Source organism: Hyperolius riggenbachi, chromosome 6 (assembly GCF_040937935.1).
Source record: "Hyperolius riggenbachi isolate aHypRig1 chromosome 6, aHypRig1.pri, whole genome shotgun sequence".
Lineage (NCBI taxonomy): Eukaryota > Metazoa > Chordata > Amphibia > Anura > Hyperoliidae > Hyperolius > Hyperolius riggenbachi.
Genome location: NC_090651.1, coordinates 9,436,934 through 9,452,433, shown reverse-complemented (window position 1 = coordinate 9,452,433; position 15,500 = coordinate 9,436,934). Strand labels below are relative to the sequence as shown.

The 15,500-nt window shown below is 45.6% G+C and overlaps 1 protein-coding gene across 12 annotated transcripts in view; it reads left to right on the top strand.

Moving 5' to 3' along the window:
• GRAMD1B (GRAM domain containing 1B) overlaps positions 1-15,500 on the top strand; it is a 464,835-nt gene that overhangs the window by 220,291 nt on the left and 229,044 nt on the right. Inside the window, exon 1 of one of the 12 annotated variants that reach the window (XM_068238825.1) lies at positions 4,073-4,265. The exons of 10 other annotated variants lie outside the window; for them this stretch is intronic. In XM_068238825.1, coding sequence (XP_068094926.1) covers positions 4,243-4,265 — 23 coding nt within the window. In that variant the 5' untranslated portion in view covers positions 4,073-4,242. Of the gene's footprint in view, positions 1-4,072; positions 4,266-4,290; positions 4,487-15,500 lie in introns of those variants that run through there. One more of the 12 variants, XM_068238826.1, reaches the window with a different exon arrangement.

Sequence of the window (15,500 nt, the reverse complement as noted above, 5' to 3'; positions counted from 1 at the left end):
CGGGTTCTCCTGTGATAGTGTACCTGTGTAACTGTCAGGTGATTAGTCCGGTTTCCCCTGTGATAGTGTACATGTGTAAGTGTCAGGAGATTTGTCCAGGTTCCCCTGTGATAGTGTACCTGCGTAACTGTCAGGGGATTTGTCCAGGTTCCCCTGTGATAGTGTACCTGTGTAACCGTCAGGTGATTAGTCCTGTATCCCCTGTGATAGTGTACCTGTGTAACTGTCAGGTGATTTGGTCCTGTATGTCCTGTGATAGTGTACCTGTGTAACTGTCAGGTGATTTGTCCGGGTTCCCCTGTGATAGTGTACCTGTGTAACCGTCAGATGATTAGTCCTGTATCCCCTGTGATAGTGTACCTGTGTAACTGTCAGGTGATAAGTCCTGTATCTCCTGTGATAGTGTTCCTGTGTAATTGTCAGGTGATTAGTCCTGGTTCCCCTGTGATAGTGTACCTGTGTAACTGTCAGGTGATTAGTCTTAGTTCCCCTGTGATAGTGTAACTGTGTAACTGTCAGGTGATTAGTCCGGGTTCCCCTGTGATAGTGTGATAGTGTACCTGTGTAACCGTCGGGTGATTAGTCCTGTATCCCCTGTGATAGTGTACCTGTGTAACTGTCAGGTGATAAGTCCTGTATCCCCTGTGATAGTGTACCTGTGTAACTGTCAGGTGATAAGTCCTGTATCTCCTGTGATAGTGTTCCTGTGTAATTGTCAGGTGATTAGTCCGGGTTCCCCTGTGATAGTGTACCTGTGTAACTGTCAGGTGATTAGTCCTGGTTATCCTGTGATAGTGTACCTGTGTAACTGTCAGGTGATTAGTCCTAGTTATCCTGTGATAGTGTACCTGTGTAGCTGTCAGGTGATTAGTCCTGTATCTCCTGTGATAGTGTTCCTGTGTAATTGTCAGGTGATTAGTCCGGGTTCCCCTGTGATAGTGAACCTGTGTAGCTGTCAGGTGATTAGTCCTGGTTATCCTGTGATGGTGTACCTGTGTAACTCTCAGGTGATTAGTACTGGTTCCCTTGTGATAGTGTACCTGTGTAACTGTCAGGTGATTAGTCCTGGTTATCCTGTGACGGTGTACCTGTGTAACTCTCAGGTGATTAGTCCTGGTTCCCCTGTGATAGTGTACCTGTGTAACTGTTAGGTGATTAGTCCGGATTTCCCTGTGATAGTGTACCTATGTAACTGTCAGGTGATTAGTCCGGGTTCCCCTGTGATAGTGTACCTGTGTAACTGTCAGGTGATTAGTCCTGTATCTCCTGTGATAGTGTACCTGTGTAACTGTCAGGTGATTCGTCCGGGTTCCCCTGTGATAGTGTACCTGTGTAACCGTCAGATGATTAGTCCTGTATCCCCTGTGATAGTGTACCTGTGTAACTCTCAGGTGATTAGTCCTGGTTCCCCTGTGATAGTGTACCTGTGTAACTGTTAGGTGATTAGTCTGGATTTCCCTGTGATAGTGTACCTGTGTAACTGTCAGGTGATTAGTCCTGTATCATTCCCCTGTGATAGTGTACCTGCGTAACTGTCAGGTGATTAGTCCAGGTTCCCCTGTGATAGCGTACCTATGTAACTGTCAGGTGATTAGTCCTGGTTATACTGTGATAGTGTACCTGTGTAACTGTCAGGTGATTAGTCCTGGTTCCCCTGTGATAGTGTACCTGTGTAACTGTCAGGTGATTAGTCCGGGTTCCCCTGTGATAGTGTGATAGTGTACCTGTGTAACTGTCAGGTAATTAGTCCGGGGTCCCCTGTGATAGTGTTTCTGTGTAACTCTCAGGTGATTAGTCCTGGTTCCCCGGTGATAGTGTACCTGTGTAACTGTCAGGTTATTAGTCCGGGGTTCCCCTGTGATAGTGTACCTGTGTAACTGTCAGGTGATTAGTCCGTATTTCCCTGTGATAGTGTACCTGTGTAACTGTCAGGTGATTAGTCCTGTATGCCCTGTGATAGTGTACCTGTGTAACTGTCAGGTGATTAGTCCGGGTTTCCCTGTGATAGTGTACCTGTGTAACTGTCAGGTGATTAGTCCGGGTTTCCCTGGGATAGTGTACCTGTGTAACTGTCAGGTGATTGGTCCTGTATCCCCTGTGATAGTGTACCTGTGTAACTGTCAGGTGATTAGTCCTGTATCCCCTGTGATAATGTACTTGTGTAACTGTCAGGTGATTAGTCCTGGTTATCCTGTGATAGTGTACCTGTGTAACTGTCGGGTGATTAATTTCCCTGTAATAGTGTACCTGTGTAACTGTCAGGTGATTAGTCCGGGTTTCCCTGTGATAGTGTACCTGTGTAACTCTCAGGTGATTAGTCCGGGTTCCCCTGTGATAGTGTACCTGTGTAACTGTCAGGTGATTAGTCCTGGTTCCCCTGTGATAGTGTATCTGTGTAACTGTCAGGTGATTAGTCCTGGTTCCCCTGTGATAGTGTATCTGTGTCCCCTGTGATAGTGTACCTGTGTAACTGTCAGGTGATTAGTCCGGGTTCCCCTGTGATAGTGTACCTGTGTAGCTGTCAGGTGATTAGTCCCGTTTCTCCTGTGATAGTGTAACTGTGTAACTGTCAGGTGATTAGTCCGGGTTCCCCTGTGATAGTGTGATAGTGTACCTGTGTAACCGTCGGGTGATTAGTCCTGTATCCCCTGTGATAGTGTACCTGTGTAACTGTCAGGTGATTAGTCCTGGTTCCCCTTTGATAGTGTACCTGTGTAACTGTCAGGTGATTAGTCCTGTATCCCCTGTGATAGTGTACCTGTGTAACTGTCAGGGGATTAGTCCGGGTTTTCCTGTGATAGTGTACCTGTGTAACTGTCAGGTGATTAGTCCTGTATCCCCTGTGATAGTGTACCTGTGTAACTGTCAGGTGATTAGTCCGGGTTCCCCTGTGATAGTGTGATAGTGTAACTGTCAGGTGATTAGTCCGGGTTCCCCTGTGATAGTGTACCTGTGTAAATGTCAGGTGATTAGTCCTGTATCCCCTGTGATAGTGTACCTGTGTCCCCTGTGATAGTGTACCTGTGTAACTGTCAGGTAATTAGTCTGGGTTCCCCTGTGATAGTGTACCTGTGTAACTGTCAGGTGATTAGTCCGGGTTCCCGTGTAATAGTGTACCTGTGTAACTGTCAGGTTATTAGTCCGGTGTCCCCTGTGATAGTGTTCCTGTGTAACTCTCAGGTGATTAGTCCGGGTTCCCCTGTGATAGTTTACCTGTGTAACTGTCAGGTGATTAGTCCTGTATCCCCTGTGATAGTGTACCTGTGTAACTGTCAGGTGATTAGTCGGGGTTCCTCTGTGATAGTGTACCTGTGTAACTGTCGGGTGATTAGTCCTGTATCCCCTGTGATAGTGTACCTGTGTAACTGCCGGGTGATTAGTCCTGTATCCCCTGTGATAGTGTACCTGTGTAACTGTCAGGTGATTAGTCCTGTATCCCCTGTGATAGTGTACCTGTGTAACTGTCGGGTGATTAGTCCTGTATCCCCTGTGATAGTGTACCTGTGTAACTGTCAGGTGATTAGTCCGGGTTCCCCTGTGATAGTGTACCTGTGTAACTGTCAGGTGATTAGTCCGGGTTCCCCTGTGATAGTGTACCTGTGTAACTGTCATTTGTTTAGTTATAACTTGTCTTTTAGCTGTTGCTTTTTCTGGACTTCTTTTTGCAGAAATCTGTGAAATGGGTTATTTAGTGTGCCGGCGGCTCTATAATAAAATGTGCCGGTTGCAGAGTAGTAAGTACAGGGAGCAGGGTGTTATTTTTAAGCTCAGTCGTTGAACATGTGTCTCTTTGCCAGTAATTACTGCCTAGGCGAGCGGTCTGGAGGGGGGCGCAGGGAGGTGGCACGATCTGCTATAGAGTGGGTTCTATTTGTGTAGCGAGCGTTTAGCAGTGACAGAGTTCCTCTGTAAGTTCTGATTCTTGTCCAGTACTTTGCAGATTCCCCCCCTCCCTCTCCCCGGCACAGTGTCTGCTTGGAATGCCAGTGCTGCTTCCCACATCTCTGTCTATTCTGCACATGCTCAGCTCTCATTGTCAGCAGAGGTTCTACAGCAGTGGTGGGAGAGACAGAGAGAGGAGAGGAGGAAGACTGTGAGCGGACGAGAGAGAGAGAGAGAGGGGACCTATAGAATACCAGTCAGGCCCGAGCATCGCCTGGTCTCCTCCAATATGTCCTGGATTATAGACAGCTGGGAGTGGGCAGGCTGCAATGAGCCCTTTGCCCGAGCATTTCTGCACTAATGAAAGGGTTCAGGCTTGTCTGGTAAGCTGAGAGGCCAGTCATCCCTCACACCTTCTCTAGTACGGTTACCCCCTCCGGTCTCCGGTCTGGATATGGGCTCGGGGAAGTTGGCTTCTGGTTCCTCATATTCTGCTGCAGCCGCTGTGAGGGTCCGTTGCCAGACTGCAGCTGTCAGCAGCTCATTCATGGACTGAAGAGACGCACAGGGGCAGCTCCTGGGATGAACGCAGGATGGCATTCAGGTTTCTCATCCTCTGTGTCCCCCTCCATCCCCTCCTAGACTAGCACATGTAGTTCCCGGGAGTTGGCGAGTCTACGGTTGGTCCCGCTAGACCCTCGTTTGTTAATAGTCCTTAGATGTTAGTCAACTTCTGTGTGTAGATGTTTTGGAACCGCAAACCCCAGCATGCTTTGGGACCAGGTCTCGTTGGCTCTTACGTTCAAACAGCTGAATCATTCAATGTCTCTTATTCATTTCGTTTCACCGGATGCTCCCTAATCATTTAGTCGTCTCCGTAGAGAAATGATCGTTAATCCTATCGTGTCCTCCAGGGCTTGTGATGCTGAAGGAGTGTAGTGACGTCTCCGTGTGGTGGTTTTGTTGTTCTGGTGGTGGTGTTGTTGTTGTGGTGTGCTCCTGGTCTCCTCTTGTGTCCTGTACATCACATGCTGGGCATTGCAGTGTGCCACCGGGCGAGATGCCACCTAGTAATGTCAAGTCATGTTTGGAAGGTGCTGAATGGCTGCTTATGTAGGGCGAATACAGACAGAGCTTTTTATTGAGATGCATGAAGTCTGCCGTTGGTGAACTTTTTCTGAATGGGCCACTTTTACCAGTTGTAAGGCCAAGCTTACACCTATTATATCTTATGGGCTTCCTGCACAGATTGGAAGCATTGGAGGGAAGACAGTACATTTGATCTGCATTCTTGTTTTTTTGATGCAAAAGAAAAATATTGCAGAAAGGAAGTATTGAATCTAGAGGATCAAAATCATAGGTAGGTAGGTAGTCTCCATGTTTGGCTCATGACAAGGCCAAGTAGTATAGCCTCCATGTTTGTCCCATGACAAGGCCAAGTAGTATAGCCTCCATGTTTGTCCCATGGCAAGGCCAGGTAGTATAGTCTCCTTCTTTGTCCCATGACAAGGCCAAGTAGTATAGCCTCCATGTTTGTCCTATGACAAGGCCAAGTAGTATAGCCTCCATGTTTGTCCCATGGCAAGGCCAGGTAGTATAGTCTCCTTGTTTGTCCCATGACAAGGCCAAGTAGTATAGCCTCCATGTTTGTCCCATGGCAAGGCCAGGTAGTATAGTCTCCTTGTTTGTCCCATGACAAGGCCAAGTAGTATAGCCTCCATGTTTGTCCCATGGCAAGGCCAGGTAGTATAGTCTCCTTGTTTGTCCCATGACAAGGCCAAGTAGTATCGCCTCCATGTTTGTCCCATGACAAGGCCAAGTAGTATAGCCTCCATGTTTGTCCCATGGCAAGGCCAGGTAGTATAGTCTCCATGTTTGTCCCAGCATGACAAGGCCAGGTAGTATAGTCGCCATGTTTGTCCCATCTTGATAAGGCCAGGTAGTATAGTCTCCATGTTTGTCCCATGACAAGGCCAGGTAGTTAGCCTCCATGTTTGTCCCATGACAAGGCCAGGTAGTATAGTCGCCATGTTTGTCCCATCTTGATAAGGCCAGGTAGTTAGCTTCCATGTATGGCCTGTGACCAGGCCTAATATTTAGCTTCCATGCTTGGCCCACTGCAAGCCCATGTAGTATAGTCCCCATGTTTGGCCTGCTACAAGGCATACAGTGGCCTGTATCATTTTATATAGATCTGGAACCTTGGTTCTTAGCATGTGGCATGCGTTGAGAACTGAGGGGTGCGAGAAACAGTTGTACACAATTATGGAGTATCTTAACTAACCTATATGTGTGTCCGGGGGGGAATCCAGAGGCAATGTTCCTCACAAGTCTACCAGCTACCATCATCTTCCAGAAAGTGGTATATGTTGTGCTGCGGGTCTGGAACTGTGAATAGTTTTCTGTAACATATAAAAATGATATGACTGCTACTCATTCCACACTGCATGCAACCAGCGCTGCGTAATATGTTGGCGCTTTATAAATACAATAAAAAACCTGGTGAAATTCTGCTTCTCTCCAGTGATGAGGTTGAATTTGGCATAGTAGTAATTTTGCAGAGAAATTTGAAATTATGAGGTAAAATCATAATGCAAAATTTTAGACTTTTGCAGAGTTAAAGGGACTCCGAACAGTGCAGAAACTATGGAAAGATGAATATCATTTTAAAGCTCTCTTTCTCCTCTTTCCAATCATATGTAAACCGCCGCCCTATGTCTTTTAGTTTTCGCTATTTTTGCGATTGAAATTGCCGCGGCCGCGATTTCAAACGCGAAAATAAAGAAAACTAAAAGGCGTAGAGCGACGATTTAGGTGTCGCCAGAAAGAGGAGAAAGAGAGCTTTAAAATGATATCCATCTTTCCATAGTTACATTGTATTACACAGGACGACACTTTCCCCAGTGTCAGCAGCTCCATTCAGCAGAAAAAGTCGTCCTGTGTAATACAAGTAACTATGGAAAGATAGATATCATTTTAAAGCTCTCTTTCTCCTCTTTCTGGCGACACCTAAATTGTTGCCCTACGCCTTTTAGTTTTCTTTATTTTTGCGATTGAAATCGCGGCCACAGCAATTTCAATCGCGAAAATAGCGAAAACTAAAAGGCGTAGGGCAGCGGTTTATATATCATTGGAAAGAGGAGAAAGAGAGCTTTAAAATGATGCGCATCTTTCCATAGTTTCTGCACTGCTCGGAGTCCCTTTAATTCTGCACATAATCGTAATTATGATCCGTAATTTTCCAAAGACGCGTCATTTCACAAATTTATAACTTTCTTATGCCGATAGACTTTAATGCGAATATGTGAAAATGTGTTTTCTTTTGCACCATAGACTTTTAATGCATTTGTGCGAAAATTACATGAAATTACGCAAAATCAAAATGACCCATGTAATAGGAATTATGATCAGAATTGCAAATATTGTGCGGAAATTCACAAAACCGAGATTACTCGTTAAGATAAACACAACTTTTAACTACATTGCTTGAAGCCCATACAGTCCTATGAGCCTGTTCACAGTACTGCGGTGTAACTGATCACTGCCCATGCAATTGTATGGGCCTTTTCACATTACTTCATTGGATCTGATGACTGCCCATGCAATTCCATGAGCCTGTTCACAGTACCTAGTTGTAACTGATCACTTTCCATACAATTCTATGGGCCTGTTCACAGTACTGTGTTGTAAATGATAGATACCCATGCAATTCTTTGGGCCTGTTCACAGTACTGCATTGTAACTGATCACTGCCCACACACTTCTATGGGCCTGTTCACAGTACTACGCTGTAACTCATCACTGCCCATACATTCTATGGGCCTGTTCACAGTACTACGCTGTAACTCATCACTGCCCATACATTCTATGGGCCTGTTCACAGTACTATGCTGTAACTCATCACTGCCCATACATTCTATGGGCCTGTTCACAGTACTACGCTGTAACTCATCACTGCCCATACATTCTATGGGCCTGTTCACAGTACTGTGTTGTAATTGATTGCTACCCATGCAATTCTATGGGCCTGTTCACAGTACTGCATGGTAACTGATCACTGCCCATAAAATTGCTATGGGCAAGTTCACAGTACTGCATTGTAACTGATCACTGCCCATACAATTCTATGGGCCTGTTCACAGTACTGCATGGTAACTGATCACTGCCCATAAAATTGCTATGGGCAAGTTCACAGTACTGCATTGTAACTGATCACTGCCCATACAATTCTATGGGCCTGTTCACAGTACTGCATTGTAACTGATCACTGCCCATACAATTCTATGGGCCTGTTCACAGTGCTGCATTGTAACTGATCACTGCCCATACAATTCTATGGGTCTGTTTACAATACTGCAGTGTAACTGATCACTGCCCATACAATTTCTATGGGTCTGTTCACAATACTGCAGTGTAACTGATCACTGCCCATACAATTTCTATGGGCCTGGTCATGCAGGCTTGTATTACAATCTATGTCCGTCTCCATTGCAGTTCACACTCATTGTAACGTGTGCTTTATGCATCTGACCTCAGTGAATCCAGCTTTCTAGTAGTGTGCAATGTGTTGTAATTGGATAGTAACTGACTTTTAGGGCTTATTCACAGTGGGACGTTGCATTGTGATGGGATGTTAAAGTCACAATGCAGCATTACAACACAACAAAAAGTGGTAATTCACATTAACGCTGCATTACTGTCGCATGCAGTAGGTACAGTAAAGCATACAGGCAATGAAAAGTATGCTTCCCTGTACCTGGTAACGTGTGCGTTTAGAGGTAACACTGCAGCAGTGTATTACCATATTGCTACACGTTACAACGACACACTAACGTCACACTGTGAATGTCCCATAGCATTAGCATTGCAGTGCGGTAACCTGCATTATAAGACTTTATAACGCAGCTCCGCAACATCCCGCTGTGAATGTAGCCTCATGCTATATGCTGTGTATCCCTGTCAGTCTTCCTCTGTTGCCCGATAAGGAGAGTCCTCTACAAATATGTAATTACCGGTACTACTAGGCCTAAGGCCTGTTAAAAACGTCCACTAGGCTCTGGCCACGACCCCCGCACTGGCTCTTCTCGAAAAATCCGTGCGCACGCACCAAGCGCACACGCCCCCCCTCCTCCTCCTTTTTTTTTTTTAAATCATGCGAGAGCTGCATCATGTCCCCAGCTCTGCCCACTGCGTCCCTGTTGCCCTAGAAACCACAGGTACACGCGCAGAGCTGTTAAGGCCCTTTTCCACTTGCAAACGCTAGCGATTGCGATTCAGCAAGTCCCAATTTTTTTTACACGATTGCCATTGCGATTTTGCTATGCAATGCATTGCATAGCAAAATGGCGGTAAAAATCGAATCGCAGTAGTGGAAAATACCTACTGCAATTCCCATGTTATTTAGCAAAACCCTAGCGACTTAAAAATCGCTAGCAATTTGTGATTCAGAGGCGGCTGAACTGTGCGCACATGCACAGCTGGTTTTTAGCACGGACACAGGGACAGGGGAAGCAGAGACACAGGGACATTATCTTATAGGATAGCTGACCTCTATAGTGGCAGCTGTACTGCCCTTGGCTGAGGTAGTGAACTCCTATCTCGGCGGTTTATTAATAATAATGTGAACTTCTGCCGTCATTTTCTCACTTGGACGCAGTGAATGCCCCTTTTTATTATTTTTATACATTGTCATCCTCCCTCATTTCTGGGATTGGATAGAGGGGACACTTTATTTAAATACAAGGATATCGATGCGAAGGCCACGCCCCCAGCTGCATGAGAGGCGTAAAAGCAGGGTTTGTGTGCGTTTAGCGAGGCTGACCGCAGTGGCCGGACGGGCGAAAAGAGACCCTGTCACACTTTCACAAGTTTACCACATTTTGAAGAAGTGCAATCTTTTGTGTTAGGTTTTTTTGACACTTATAATATGGGCGGCCTCTACTTACAAACAGCTTCCATTCTAAGGGGTTGTTTGCAGAGCAGGATCATCTACCAGGCAACCTAGGCAGATGCCTGAGGCCGAGTGACGGTCAAGGGGCTCCCCTGCCACCTTCTCTGACCTATCTCCAAAAAGACCACACGGGCCCCCCAAATCTACTACCTTGCCTCGGGCCCCTTCACATCTGAATCCATCTCTGATTGTTTGTAAGTTAAACTGTTTTTAAATTAAGTCCTGTGTTAAACATGATGAATCGTGGATAAAACATTTCCTTTGGACATGCTGTATAGTATAAACAATGTTATGCTTAATGTACTTCTATAATGTTAGTTACAGTATAAGGCCTCGTTCACATCTCTTCTGTGCAGATGGCCGTGCGATCGGAACACAACGCGTAGGATCGTACGCCATCTGCGCCGCTGCGCTGCTGATCCCATCCATGGACAGTGATGGGATCAGCTCTGCGCTTGCGGGCAAAATGCAGGCAGCAGTACGCAAGCGCTTCCCAGCGCATCGTATGGCTGCGCAGCGCAGTAGATGTGAACGGTAGAAGGGCTGTCTATGCCCTTCTGCCGTTCCTGCGTTTCAGCACATCATACGCGCTTCCATATCCGCACGGAAGCGCGTATGATGTGAACGAGGCCTAACAGATTATACTATACTGTAACATTTAACAACAGAAATGTGCAATGAAAAAACAGTATTGTATATTTTGTACATGAAGACAACTTTGTTTGTATCTCTGAAATGTTTTTAGCTCGAGTTGTTTGTAAGTAGGAGGACTGTGTGTACTTAAATACAGCACTTTTTATATCATCCCAAAAGCATTTAGTATTTTTATAGCACCAACATCTTCTGCAGCGCTGTACAGAGTATATTGTCTTGTCATGTAACTGTCCCTCAGAGGAGCTCACAATCTAATCCCTACCATAATTATACATCTATGGCCTAGTGCACACCAAAAACCGCTAGAGGTTTTTGAAGCAGATTTCAGAGCGATTCTAGGCATTATGAGAGACGTTTTCTAAACATGCCTAGCGTTTTGGTGTAGCAGATTTCATATATTGTTACAGTAAAGCTGTTACTGAACAGCTTCTGTAACACAAACGCCTGGAAAACCGCTCTGATCTGGCGTTTTTCAGAGTGGTTTTCCACTTTACTATACTTTAACATTGAGGCAGATACGCCTCAGGAATCTAAAAAATGCTGCAGCCCCCGAGTTTGCGTTTGTGGAAAAAACGCCCCGCTCTGGTGTGCACCAGCCCATTCACTTTCATTAGCCAAGCGATTTCCCCCCTGCAAGCGTTATAAAAAAAAACGCTCCAGAACCGCTCTGGTGTGCACCAGCCCATTATCTGTATCGGGTAGTGTATATATTTTGGGATGTGAGAGGAAACTGGAGTGCCTGGAGGCAACCCACACAGACATGGGGAGAACATAGAAACTCCATGCAGATAGTGCCCTGGCTGGGATACAAGCCGGCGGGGACCCCAGCGCTGCAAGGCGAGAGCGCTCTAACCACTACACCACCGTGCTGCCTAAGGCTCACATCGAAAATCAAAGCGTAAATTGCTGACGCCAGCAATTTACGGTTTCGTGGGCGATTTGTTTTTTCTCATCCCGGTGCTCAGGTGGGCGCTGCGGTTTTTGTAAAGCGCTCTTATAAACGCTTTTGCTGAGCGATGGTGTTTTTTCACTTCCTGACGTCAGTCGGGAAGTGAACTCTTTGAACTGGAAAACAATAAGTACAATGTATTTATTCTTAAATAAATTAAAACGCGCCTGAGAAATCACATTGCAAAGAGCTTTTTCATGCATTTTGTGATTTCCCTATACCTTCCATTGAGACAAAACTCCTCAAAAACGGCCCAGGCAGCGCTTTGGCGAGCAGATCAGAAACGAACCGCTCTGATGTGAACTCTCTCATAGGGAATCATGGCACAAGCGAAAATCACCTTCGCTTGAAAAAACGCCCTAACAAGCCCTAAAAAAGTTCAGAAGCAAAGGATGTTCTATGTATAAGATACGGAGTAGTCTGCATAACTAAGGACCCAGTAGGGTCAGAAACGCGTCAGATTGCATGCTGCCCTATTTTGCTATTTTTCTATGATGACCATATAAAAGGATGTATGCTTTATCCAATTAAAGGAGTACGGAGGATTTTTGAACATATGGGGCCCAAACACTGGTTGAATTTAGCCATTGATCGATTCTATAGAATCGATCGATCAGAAATCGATTCTTTCAAATCAGCAAATCGATCGATTTCAATCAATTTCAATGGATTTGATCAATCTGACCGAATAGAAAATCTAGGTCGATCTGCTGCTGGCAACAGATTGATGGTCCTCAGAGTTGCATTGGATCTAATGGTCCAATAATGCATTTAGATTGATTCGACTTGACAGGCATCTGACAGAAATCTATCTGATGATCGAATCTACTGTAAATCTATCAGTGTATGGCCACCTTTAGTCTGGATACCCACGGGCCATATCTGTCCCTATGACTATTGTATGACGATTGTATGGACTGCATCTCTGTCTTCCATGGACATTCTGCTCACTGCTCTGTCCCTTCCCTTTATTTATACAGTATATTTTTTTCTAGCGGAGTTAGATTGGCCGTTTTTTTTGGGAAGTTTCCCTGCGTCTCTCGTTTGGCCGCAGATCTGTGAGACGGTGGAGCGTGCCGATTGCCCAATCCCACCGGCGAGAAGTGAGAGAGCGTGGAGGCTGCAGGATGCCATCTGTAGTCTCTAATCCTCTTACTATTTATCCTCCTCACCCTCTCTAGACCTCCCGGGATTAATGACCGCACTCGCTATGCCCCTCCTCCAGCCACGATGCTACAATCTGCAGGGCGAAACTCTGACTTCCTGCAACTGCACATATAGTACCTGAGGAAAGCCTCCGACTTCATGTAAAGCACACCTGTAGTAAGAGGGATATGGAGGCTGCCATATTTATTTCCCCTTAAACAATGCACATTGCCTGGCTGACCTGCTGATCCTCTGCCTCTAATACGGATCCATCTGAAAATGGCGCCTGCGAATAATGGCGCACGGTGTTGCCGCTAATCCGTTTGTCGCTTATCGCTATTTAACGTTAAAGCCTTATTGTTATTTATCTCTGTTTATTTTATTGAAAATTAGCGTTAACATTGTATCATTATTTATCGTTGTAAAAAGCGGTGATATAAAAGGTATACCTAACCCTACTCTCACACAGAACACACTCTGTACCTATCCCTATCCGAGGGGAGGCGGGGATCTGGGGGTCCCCTTCTTAAAGGGGACTCCCAGATACTCCACCCCCCCCCCCCCCTCTCTGGTTATCATCTGCCCCCACCTCCTCACGGGGCACTGAAGGTGGGGAAGAGCCGATTGTCCATGGATTGGACAAGGGATTGGGGGGGGGGGGGGAGCCTTGGCCGCCCCTCTCTTCCAGAGCACCCCCCTACCATGGACCATGCAGGCTGGTATAGCTCGGGGTGCGGCCAGGGCTCCGCATTCTGGCTATCCAAACTTGCATGGGGGAGAAGGGGTTAAAGAGGCTCAGGAGGGGGGAATCCACGTTATTTTATTATTATTTTTAACCACTTAAGTACCAGCGGTCTCTGTCCCATTAAGAACCAGAGACCGGCGCTGGTACAAGAACCTGCAGAATGACGATGAATCGGCGCACGCCGGGAACCTCAGCCACCCACTCTGCCGTCTCTATGACGGCAGAGTTCCTGCGAGCCGGTCAGTAGCCTCTTTCATTGTCTCCTGACTCTGCCTATCAATGTACACCAATGGGAGCTGTGAAAGCGGCGTCGTTGTATTGACATTTCTTTGGTACCGTTTTAATTTTTTTTTAATTTTACTGTGAAATTAACTAGTTATGGACCGTGCTCATTGAAATCTATGCCCCGTTTTCATGGCTATCTGACTGCCAGGGCGTAGATTTTAATTAGCACGGTTCATTTCAGACACTCTGATCAAACAAAAATTAAAATGGTTCAAAAAATAGGTAAAGTTGCCAAGGATCCTTATACAGCCATATTGCGGCTGCCGGCTGGCCAAAGCATTGCCGCAAGTCCACAGGGTTTCCAGGTGGCCATTACGCTGCATACTGACCCCCTGGAAACCCCGTCATAAAATGCACTGCTCTTTCTTCTGATATATGTAAATCTACACTATCAATATGTTAATAAATGATCTGTCATTTAACTGCAGTAATGCAGGCTTTTTCCCTATTGGAACTTTAAAATCATTTTTCTCAAAAACTACAAGGTCGTTTTTAAAAAAAATTGTTTTTCTTTTAACGCTTCTCCTTAACATACCCTGCAAATGTGTTATTTCTATCACGTGCGGGAGCTTTCGTCCCTCTCGCACCCTCTGAACATAAACTTAAAAATCGATTTTTTTCAAAAATGCCAAGGTCTTTTTGAAAAAAAAAATTGTTATCCTCGTTTCCTCTCTTCTTAGCCTGCAAATTTGGTGATTCAAGCATGTATTATTGCTATTAAACGCGAAACATTAAAAAATGTAAAATCGATTTTCTCCAAAAATTACAATTTTTGAAAAAACACTTTCCTCCTATTCCCTCAGTTCTCCAACATACCTTGCAAATGTGGTGTTTCTATTGCGTGAAATAAAGTGAATGGGACTTACCTAAGGAAAGGGAAGGCTCTGGGTCTTAATGAGTCTTCTCTCTCCTCTCCCGGTGCCCTCGGTGCAGCGCGGGCTTCCGTGTTTGAATCTCCCACCGCAAGGGTCTATGGGAGCTGAGTCCTCGTAAAGACAGGCGGCTCCATACTGCGCATGCACTAGAGAGAGCGCTCGCGCGTGCGCAGTATGGAGCGGCCTCTCTTTGGGAGAACTCGGGCTGACAAAGATTTTCCAAAGTCTCCTTTACCAGCGGAGCGAGCAGTATTTGAGCAAAGTAGTGAAATACTGCTCCCGGGGACAGCGCAGCACCGAGGGCACCGGGACAGGAGAGGGAAGGCTGATAAGGACCCCAAGCCTTCCCTCTACTTAGGTTTTTTTTTTTTTTTTTTTAAACGAGTGCGGTTCCCATTTACTTTAACCGCTAAAATCGTCAGTTATTGACTTTAATAATAAATGCACAAACTTTTGACAGGAAAGTTTGCAAAAAATGCGAACCGGAGAACGGTGTAAGTTCACCGGGGACCGTTCTCTTGGCAAACTGTTCTGCCATCACTTATTTTTAACACCAATGCCATATATTGCTGGCATCATTTCCAGGAAATGTCCTAAAGAATGGTAGGGCTGGCGCGGTCTTGTAAGATTACATTATTTTTTTTCTGTACGTTTTCGTAATAAATCGTGTGAGAACAATTGTTGTAATTGATGTGTTTGTTTTGCACCATATTTGGCACATGTTTTTTTCTCTACATGTTTACTGAGACTGAGGATAAAGCGCCTGACATGAGGGTGACTGCTTGACTCCATTGTTGGTGATAACGCACTTGTGCTGATAGTTCTGCCTCTATAGTCCTGGGACCCTGAGAGGTACGATGTGGGAGAAGGAATTAGTACATCACTTTGCACTGCACAGGGCTTCATTCACCGTGTACTGGAAGAAATACGCGAGCTGTGATCTCAGATTTGTCGCTTGGAGTCTGTGAATGCCGCAGTTTATGCTGCACTTTGTGTTTGCTTTGGTTCTATATA